The sequence below is a fragment of the Herpailurus yagouaroundi genome, unplaced genomic scaffold (genome assembly GCF_014898765.1).
Source record: "Herpailurus yagouaroundi ecotype Mexico unplaced genomic scaffold, PumYag 250, whole genome shotgun sequence".
In the NCBI taxonomy this organism is placed as follows: Eukaryota; Metazoa; Chordata; class Mammalia; order Carnivora; family Felidae; genus Herpailurus; species Herpailurus yagouaroundi.
This window is the reverse complement of record NW_024412467.1, coordinates 1,249,818-1,260,326: the sequence shown is the minus strand read 5'-3', so window position 1 is coordinate 1,260,326 and position 10,509 is coordinate 1,249,818. Positions and strand designations below refer to the sequence as shown.

At 45.9% G+C, this 10,509-nt stretch overlaps 2 protein-coding genes across 3 annotated transcripts in view; one reads left to right on the top strand and one right to left on the bottom strand.

Moving 5' to 3' along the window:
- LOC121020328 (histone H2B type 1-A) overlaps positions 1–10,509 on the top strand; it is a 448,453-nt gene that overhangs the window by 246,619 nt on the left and 191,325 nt on the right. The gene's annotated exons all lie outside the window — the stretch shown is intronic.
- LOC121020324 (histone H1.2) lies at positions 6,626–8,810 on the bottom strand. The gene has a single exon (XM_040460323.1). It carries the CDS (start codon positions 8,756–8,758, stop codon positions 8,117–8,119), a length of 642 nt encoding a protein of 213 aa, XP_040316257.1. The 5' UTR covers positions 8,759–8,810; the 3' UTR covers positions 6,626–8,116.

Here is a 10,509-nt window from a genome sequence, read left to right as displayed (position 1 = left end):
ATGCCCAAGGACATCCAGCTGGCGCGCCGCATCCGCGGGGAGCGGGCGTAATGCTGGCTTCAGGTTGAAAAAGGCTCTTTTCAGAGCCACCCACACTTTCTCTTAAAAGTACCTGTAACTTTTAATTGCTTGGTGTAATTGAGCCGGCATGGAAATAGTCCTTTACGGATGTCTTTCATGTTCGGTATCTGAGCGTTGCATATCCCTTTGTCCCAGTCCGTTCAATTCAGTGATTTGTCATTCGCGTGGCGGCTTGTTGAGTATAGATCTAGTTATTCACAACTTAGATCAGTTTGACGTGCACACAAATTGAGGACAAAGTAAGCTTTTAATTGGCTTTGAGTTCTCCAGGGAGTTGTTTAATGTTTATTTTTGAGACCGGGCGAGTGGTGGGGAGGCAGAGGGACACCCCAGAATGAAACCGGCTCCTCCTGGCTCCGAGCTGTCAGCACAGGGCCTGCCGGGGCCCGAAATGGAGAACCCGGAGATCCTGACCTGGGCGGAAGTCGGAGCTTAACCGACAACCACCCAGGCGCCCCCTCCAGGGCGCAATTCTCTGAAGAGCGCTTCCACGGATTCATTGTTACCTGGTTGGGCTTTAATAAAAGAGAACATTTAGTTATGTGAGTTTGTAGGAGCTCCTGACCATCTCCTGTAATTCCTGCCCTGGTCCACTTAGCATAATAGAAGCTAACCTAATAGCATGATCAGTATCCATGCACTTAAGTGTTAATGTCCTTGTTAATTTCCTAAGTTTAAAAGTATAATGAACTGATGCTAGTTAAGCTTTTTCTGAGGCCTAAAATTGACACAACTTGGCAACTCTTAACAATTACAATTCAAAATTTCAAATACAAAACTAGCCAGTGAATATTAATTTATAATAGAAAGATGAGCCAAATTCCAATTTTGCAAAAATAAAACCATAGCCATCACAAAGTTCATTTTGTTAACATTATTATTAACTCTTGAATTAACTCTTGAATACATTTTATTAACTCTTGAATACAACCTTATCATGCTTATTTTCCTGTTTTTGACCGCATACTCCGACTTCATCTTCACTCGAAAGTTATTTTGTACTATTTTCTATATAGACAATAGGAAGAGAATTCAGTATTTCCTCCAGCACGATTGATCACAAACTGTTTTGTTCTCCTGATCGCTTAGTACTTTCAGCTTCAAAGCACGTTATTGGTAATGTCATGTGTAAGACTGTTCTCAAATTTAGAAAATCCTGTCAAGCTTCTTGCATACGTGAGTTGTAAAATTTAGAGGATTTCTTCATGGACTAGCTTCCCGTTCTGTACATTTCAAATCTTAACTCGTCTGTACTATACGTTCACTGCCAGCGCAGTTGCTACGAAAATGTAGATGTCATATAATGACAGGAGTCTGACATCTTCTTGTCTGTAATCCAGCTGAGTTTGTCCATGAACAGGAGAAAACTCCTTGACACCATTCTCACTTCAGATTGGCTAGAACTGAACTATATATGAGCACATCTGCAAATCGCACTTCTCATCTCATTAACCCTTACCCAAATACATTCAACTCCATTTTCTCTTACCCAAATCCAGATTTGTTCTTCGGTATCTCACGATAATCAGACAAAAGGTGAACTGTAATGAAAGGGAAGATTAACTTCCAATAGACCACAAATCTAAGCGGCTGTGAAGAAAATATTTTAACATTGAAATTTTGCAAAAAAATGAGACCCAGTGAACACAGTCCCAAGGGCCCCTCTCAGGCCTTTGCGCCTAATATTTGAGTTTCATTAGCTTCTGGGTAAACCTGCTTCTGATCACTGGCTACGTTTTTCTAACTTATATACGGCTTTCCCATGCCCTCCTACCACTCTGTTCTAACATCTCAGCCTAGCACCCTAGGAGTTGAGAATCACTGGTTTGGGATGACTCTAGGTCTCTGGGAAAGAGCTTTGCTTTGCATGATGCTTTGAACCGTGGTACCATTCTCAGAGTTACCAGAAGAACAAAAGTTGTGGGGAGGAGATAAAGTCAATTCTGAGCAGTTTGAACATTTTCGGTATCGCGGTGAGTTCCCTGGGACAATATTGCAGGATGGTATTGATCTAGCCTGGGCTGAATATCATCTTCCTTTAGAGAAGGTTCCATGGAAGAGGTCCCCACATTTTCGTTGGAGTCTGTCTCCTAGTTCTCCATGGGTCAAATATCACATGAACCGATTGGCCTGCATTATTATAGAACATTCTTAATACAACCCTGAAAATCAGGTTCTCTCACTGTCTCCATTTTATAGAGGAAGAATGTTAGCCCAAGAGAGTTTACTTTAATTGGCCAGATTCATAATAGATATCATTGACAAGCAACCTCACACCAAACCCACACACTAAATATCTTCGGACCAATAAGACTTCCTGGAAATGGATTGTTAGACCCAGTTCCTCCTCAAGGCTCACTCGGACTCACAGATTAGTGGATGGGTGGGAAATGCAGTGGCCTGGCCTGGGCTATGTTCTGTTATGAGAGTCCTCTGGTCAGTGGCCTAGTACAAGGGGAAATGCATACGATGCATAGAAGAAACATCACCTTTCAGAGATGCTTTCTGGGCTTCAAGACCAGCTCAGAATAATCATCTCCTTGGAAACATCTGGATTCTACTACAGAGCAGGTATTTGCTTGTGTTTTCATCACAGTATTTAGTTACTGTGGAACTATATCATCCAAGATAGTAGGCCACTAGCCATATATGGCTATGAAGCACTTGAAATGTGGCTGGTCCAAACCGAGATGAGCTTTACGTGTAAAATACGTACCAGGTTTCAAAGAGTTGTCTGAAAAATAGAATTAAAAAAAAAAAATCTCAGTATTTTTTATATTAGATGACTTGTTGAAATAATATTTCTATAATAGTGAGTTAAAGTTCTATCAAAATAGATTTTTCTTCTTCCTTTACACTTTTTGAAATGTGGCTACTAGAAAATTTCAAATAACCTATGTGACTCCTATTGTATTTCTGAGGAAAAGCACTACTCTGCAGAGGGTGATGACACCGGCTCACTGAGCAGAAACTAACTAGCTATGTTCTTTATATCACCAGTCCTCAGTAATCATGACACCTCCCTCAGAGTGCTGTGATAAGAAGGTGTTTGAAAAGAAATGGAGGGGCGCCTGGGTGGCTCAGTCAGTTAAACGTCTGACTTCGGCTCAGGTCACGATCTCAAGGTTGGTGGGTTTGAGCCCCGCATCGGGCTCTTGTGCTGACGGCTCGGAGCCTGGAGCCTGCTTCGGATTCTGTGTCTCCCTCTCTCTCTGCCCCTCCCCCGCTTGCACTCTGCTTCTCTCTGTCTCAAAAATACTAAGTAAACATTAAAAAAAGAAAAGCGATGGAGACTTCTCCCCGACAATGCTTGGCACGTTGTAAATTAGAACTCAGGAATTGCTAGCTTTCGACAGCAGTGTTGTTCCCACTGTACCCTAAATCCCAGCTCTACTCTGAAACCCTCTAATGATGTCACCTTGCCTTTTACTGGACCAACTGTTCATCTCTGGCCTGAATTTCAACCCAAAGTTACTCTCTACATTTCCCTTAGGCGTAGAATCACCTAGAAATTTGCCTACGAGAAGTAATAGGATATTTAATTTTTCAGCCACGAGACCACTTGTGTATGCGCAGAAAATGTTTAAAAGGTGGGTATAATGCATTAAAATAACCTGTAATTTCTTTTTTTTTCTTTTTTAAATTTTTTTTAACGTTTATTTATTTTTGAGACAGAGAGAGACAGAGCATGAACAGGGGAGGGGCAGAGAGAGAGGGAGACACAGAATCTGAAACAGGCTTCAGGCTCTGAGCTGTCAGCACAGAGCCCGACGCGGGGCTCGAACTCACGGACCGTGAGATCATGCCCTGAGCGGAAGTCGGACGCTTAACCGACCAGGCCACCCAGGCGCCCCTAACCTGTAATTTCTGAGTTACACTTTTATCGTATGTGGACATGAAATCATGAATTTTCATGTTGAATTATCAATCAGCAATTTAGTTGATGCGGTAATCATTGCCAAGTTTAGGTAGTCAGCCATGTTTGGGCAATTATTTGAATATATTATTGCCGTTGTCAATATTATTTAATAATAATAAGTAGATTATTGAAAATGATAACATTAATAATGTCAAAATAAAATATAGACTTCACAAACTAAAAATCAAGACAAGGACCTTTTTCTTTTTTTTTTTTAATTTTTTTTTTAACGTTTATTTATTTTTGAGACAGAGAGAGACAGAGCATGAACAGGGGAGGGGCAGAGAGAGAGGGAGACACAGAATCTGAAGCAGGCTCCAGGCTCTGAGCTGTCAGCACAGAGCCCGACGCGGGGCTTGAACTCACGGACGGTGGGATCATGACCTGAGCCGAAGTCGGACGAAGTCGGACGCTTAACCGACCAAGCCACCCAGGCGCCCCACAAGGACCTTTTTCTTAAAGCAGCCAATGTAGAGTCTAATGAATGGCTTACAGTATTAGACCTAAGCCAGTCAACTTTGTGGACACCCGTGAGGGAATGGGCCAAAATTAAGGAAACATACTGTTGAAGGTCTTACCGAAAGTCTAGGCAAAATTAGAGGTTTTTATGATAACTTTTAGCTCTCTGTGAGTGAACTCTCCCCTCACCCTTACTAGAGAAGGGCAAATATTTGTTTTTGAGGAATGCATTTCATTTGAATAGTAAAAGGGTGCCCTTTACCTATGCAAATATGTTTGCAGGAGACTTCAATGTTAGGATCCATTGTAAGTATATGAACCTAAAAAGTGTGTGGACTTGAAAGAATGAGTACTTAGCGCAAGTACTTATGGTACTTAGCACAAGTACTGTGATTAAATTTAAGTGTCTTAATTGGGTCTCCTGGTTGCTGCAACTTGACCCAACCTGAGCCAAGGGAGGCTCCTGCCCCAGTGACAGGAGTACAGATGGCTCAGAGGACCCAGAATCCCCACGTTAGGAACCCAGAGAACGAAGCTCTATGCATCTCTCCTCTGTGCTCTGCCCTTGGCTCCATTCGGCATTTTTCATTCATCAGACCTTCCGGTGTCTCCTACAGACAACACCTCCCAGCCCCTGACATCAGGTCACCTCAATTTCTGCAACTCAGTTCCAGTTTTTGAACAGAGAATTTTTGATTGGTTCATATTGGCCCAATGACTTTTGGACCGGTCAACCCCCTTTAGGGTCAAAAGTTTAGGTCCACAGAGGACAGCGTATATGAAGACCCACTGATGTGAAAGCTTTAAGCCAAGGATGAGGCTAGAGAAGAGAAGGATATTTGGGACCAGAGGGCATTCTAGAGTTTATTGTCCGTAAGGCTGCCATGAGCCACGTACAGTTGAGTGAGTTCTTGAAATAGACACCTAGGAACTGAGATGTGCTGTTTGTGTAAAATACATGGAGATTCCAAAGACACAATGCGAGGAACAAAAAAGAATGTAAAATCTCTCATAAATATTTTTACATTGATTTTGTGCTGAGCAAGAATATTTTGGACATGTTAGGTTAAATAAATTATGTGGGGTTTTTTTATATTTCTTTTTGAGTGTGTGTGTGTGTGTGTGTGTGTGTGTGAGAGAGAGAGAGAGAGAGAGAGAGAGCAGCAGAGAGAGAGGGAGACAGAGGATCTGAAGAGCCTGATGTGGGGCTCAAACTCACAGACCATGAGATGATGACCCCAGCGGAAGTCAGATGGTTAATGGACTGAGCCATTCAGGTGCCCCTACATTATGTAATTAAAACTGATTCACCTGTTTCTTTCTCCCTTGCTTAATTTGGCTACAGACAGGACTGTTCTAGAGGTTGTTCATTCACTAGGCATAGATCCCTTCCATTACTGGATATCTTCAGTGTGCCAGGCCCCAAAGGAATCAAAAATCTCATAGGTTGTCATTTTCAACAGCAACAAAGGTGACAAGATATCTGGGAATAAAGGGTAATATATAATATGAAGATCTGTCTGCAGAAAATTTCAAACCCTCACGTAAAATATTAATGGGGGGTGGGGGGAGGGATGTGAAAACATAAAATGTTCTTGAACAGGAAAACTCATCCTCTCCCCAAATTAATTTGTAAATTTAACACCATCCCAATAAAAGTACGAGGATATTGAGGTAGTGTGTGTGTGTGTGTGTGTGTGTGTGTGTGTGTGTGTGTTTATGTGTAATGGAGGGGTGAAGAGGTGAGGTGGGAGGGAGGAAGCATCTTAAAGTGCATTTCGAAAAACAAAATAAACAAACAAAAACTAGAATAACCAGGAAATTCTGGAAAAAAAAAAAAAAAGCAACGAGAGGGAATGAGCTCTATCTTCCCTCGGTCATGTTATAACATCTCAGTTTCTCAAACATTCATGTTATAACATGTCAGTTTCTCAAACATTCCATTTTTATTTCAGTACCTACCATGGGTTATGTATTCTCAGCATTGAAGACAGTGCTGTGAACAATACTTAACAGTATGATCTCACTGGAGAAATGGCCAGAAAGATCAAAGGGACAAAGTAGAAAACCTAGGATTACTCCACGTATCCATGGAATTTAGCCTATGATAACGGTTGGCATCTCCAACGGGAGTGAGTGAGGTGGGGAGGGGAAAGGAGGCAGAAATGGAAGAGTCGTACGCATTTATTAAACCTTGTAACAAAATACAGGGGTTTCAATTGCTTCTAAAGTGAAATTGACAACACAAAAATTATCGAAACAAACCTTGGGAAAACTTTTCTTGGCGTGAATGCGCGCGCGCGGGTGCGCTGTGCTCTCAAAGAAGGGAGGTCTTTCTACACATGAAAACGAACATTATAGTATCCCATTCCGTTGGGAGGGACGGTGCGGGCAGGAATGAACTCCGTGGTCACTACCGGTAATGGGGGTAGTGATTAATTAATTAATTAGATTAATTAATCTAAGTTACTTAACGACTCCATCAGTCGCTGTGGCAATGGGCGAAGAACTGAGCTTCGGGTCTCCAGAAGCCCCGGTTCCTGGAACCAACGGTGTTGACCAGAATATAAAACACGACGCTGGACTTTCCTCTGCCCAGAAGAAACGCCATCAGTATGAAAGAAGCCGCAGATACCGCCGTGAAGATAAACTAAAGGCCTTCGTTAGAGACATCACTTCACCCCCACACATGCATATACGTTCCCAGGTTTACCCGTACGTTACTCGCGTAGAAACCGTTGGGACTTCGGCCGCGCAAAAATGCGTTGAAAGCATCTCCGGCGTTTAGATGTTGACGTCTACCTAAAACGACGCTCGGTGACCCGCTGCCGGGACAAGATGGCCGACGAAGGGTTGTTGTGATGCACTCCAATCCCATCACACTTTTGCGCAAAGTTACATGACGCGAGGGACAGAAGGGCGCCGGTCCAGCGGCGCCCGGTGGCGGGGTGGCCGCCGCCGCCGCCGCCGCCGCGCGGTGGTCCAGACGCGGTCCTCAGCGGCCGCAGCGCGCGGGCTGGCCCACGGGAGCGCGCGGCACGGACGCCCGCACCGTCTCCTCCCCGGCGGGGTGCTGCGGCCGTCCCCGGACACGAGCTGGACTTTCCAAACCATGGGAAGTGTCCGAGGTATCAGGGACACACTTACCGGGCGAAAAAGGCACAATCAACCCACTGGAAACGAAACGTACACAGAATACACAAGAGGCCGGCCTCCACCCAATAAAACACGCGATGAAAAGCGTGGGCCGGAGGAGCGGGCCAACCCGCGAGCAGGGCGGGACTTTTGAACGGCTTTCCAACCCAATCGGGGGATTCCTGGAGACCGAGGAACTGGCTGACTTGATTTGTGGTTGTTTTCGATGGCCTGGCGCGGGGCGGGGCTGGCGCGCGAGTGCGCGCCTCCGGGACAGCGCTTCCGCAAGGTAGCGGGGGAGGCCACCCGGGATACCGCTGGGCAGGGGACGAGCCCTAGGGCCGCGCAGAGACCCCCGCCGCCCCTTTTCGGCTGGCGTCAACTGTAGCTGCCAACCACACCTAGAACGAAAGGTTAAAGGGGGAAAGGGACAGGGTTAGAAGGTTCAGCTCTTTCTTTGAGATCAGTGGTGGCTCTGAAAAGAGCCTTTTTGGGTTGCAGAAGCAGACGTTCTTCAACAGCCTACTTCTTTTTGGGTGCAGCCTTCTTGGGCTTGGCAACCTTGGGTTTGGCGGTCTTGGGCTTCACGGCCTTAGCTGCGCTCTTGGAGGCCTTCTTCGGCTTGGCAGCCTTCGCTTTCTTCGGACTCTTGGCCACTTTCTTGGCGACGGCAGCCCCCGCCGGCTTCTTCACCTTCTTTGGGGTCTTCTTGGCGCTCTTCTTGGGAGTGCCGGCCCCGGTGGCCTTCTTGGCTTTCTTGGGCGCCCCGGAAGCCTTCTTGGGCTTGGCCGCGCCCGCCTTCTTGGCTTTGGGCTTGGCCTCCCCGGACGCCGCCTTCTTGTTGAGCTTGAACGAGCCCGAGGCGCCGGTGCCCTTGGTCTGCACCAGGGTGCCCTTGCTCACCAGGCTCTTGAGGCCCAGCTTGATGCGGCTGTTGTTTTTCTCCACGTCGTAGCCGGCGGCCGCCAGCGCCTTCTTGAGCGCGGCCAGGGACACGCCGCTGCGCTCCTTGGAGGCGGCCACGGCCTTGGTGATGAGCTCGGACACCGGCGGCCCAGAAGCTTTGCGGCGCACCCCTGCGGGTTTCTTGGCCGCCTTCTTCTTCACGGGGGCCTTCTCCGCGGGGGGCGCGGCGGCAGGAGCGGCGGGAGCGGTCTCCGACATGCTGAAGCTGTAGGACCGGGGACAAGTGGCAGAGCGCCGTGGGTGCGCCGGGGCCGGGCCGCCGTATATATAGAGCGCAGGCGCGCGCTGATTGGTGCTCCGCTCGCCCGCCTGGCTGGCAGGCTCCGAGCCGCCGCCGTGCGCCCAAGTTGTGTTTGTTCCACTTCACAAAAGGGGGAAAATGTTAAAATACCCCGCACCAAATCTCCCGGCTTTGGTCGGAAAAGGATCCGAGAAGCCTCAGGCTCCGGGCTCTCCATTTATTTTTTCCGCAACCCCAAAGGCGACGCGTCCAGGAGCCCCCAACTCCCCCAACTCCGAGGGAAGTCCAGGGCGGTGGGAGACCACTTTCTGTTTTTCTCTTAAATTACCTGTTCGCTCCGTTGCCCCTGAAAGTTCTTTTTCTCAGGGGTGGTTGGGCACATGGTTGCCTTCTTTGGGAGACAAAAACGAAATGGTTTCCACCTAAATTTTCACGATAATTCTCTTTCTTCGCGAGGGAAGTAACACAGGTCCTCTGTGAATTCTGCGCACAGACCCACAGGAACCGTGGACTGGTTCAAGGATTCCCGGGCCAGTCCAAAGCAGTTAGGGTTGGATGAAAGGGGGTCCAAAGGCCTTGGGGGGTGTCCTGGACCGTGGGGGGTTAGAGACTTAAATCTTAGATTTGAAGACACTGAAATTCTTTATCAACTCCGTCTTTTCGTAGATGGGGGCGGGGCACTCTTCACTTCTCCAAAGGCGAGAAATTGGGCAGTTTTTAAAAAAGATCTCAGGTTCCCCTCTGGGTTGTGCAAGGCAGGGGGTCTGACCCTCAAGAATAGAGATAATAAGGGAAGAAAGGAGACCCCCTAAGCCTGCAAAGAATCCTCAATAGACTTGGTAGCTATAGACATTGAGATGATCTCTCTCCAAAGAAAACAAGCATTTATTTATTTATTTTTATATGTTCCAATAAAGACATGAACTTCAGCACGTGAAAATTCTAGATTACTTCCAGTAACAACATCTAACTCATGTTATGGTATAGAAGGAAACTCTCTACCTGGGAATTCGACAGTCTCGATGGAAGGAAAGCAGCTAACATTAATGTGATACACTTTTTTAAGATGGACTGGAGATTCGAAGTAGAACAAAATGGATGGCAAATTTTTAAATAGAAATAGAGGAAAATTCCTAGAACATGTAAGTTTTTATACCATTTTTCTGTTGTTGGTAAGATTACCCCTTCTCATGCCTTTGGTGCTGGTCATTCGGATTCTATTCTCAAGTTTGCTTTGTCTTTTAGGGACCAAGGAAGTATTACAACTTACCCGAAATTCCCATTCAAATATACAGCCACATGAAAATATGTGTTGAAGATGCCAGCCTTGGACCGGGGTCAAAAAAGGTTATACAACTTAACTTCAGTGATGAAAAAAAAAAAAAAAAATGAGGCATTTTTAGACTAAGAATAACTCCATTGTAAGTTTCACTGAATAACATTTGTTCAACATTCGGAAATTGTGTCTACTACTGATCATGTCCTCTGAGAATTAACAGCCTAATGAGATTAGTGATGGATGAATTAGCAGCCATAGAAAACCACTCTAGACCTTCCATCCCTCGCCGTGATTTTGGATATAGGAATCGTAAGAAATTATCGAAAGTGTCTGAACAACTAAAGCACTTTTATCACACTAATGTATCTTGGCATTAAAATAAGGAAATCAAATAAGAACATGCACTTTGCTCTGATTCTATGTACAAGG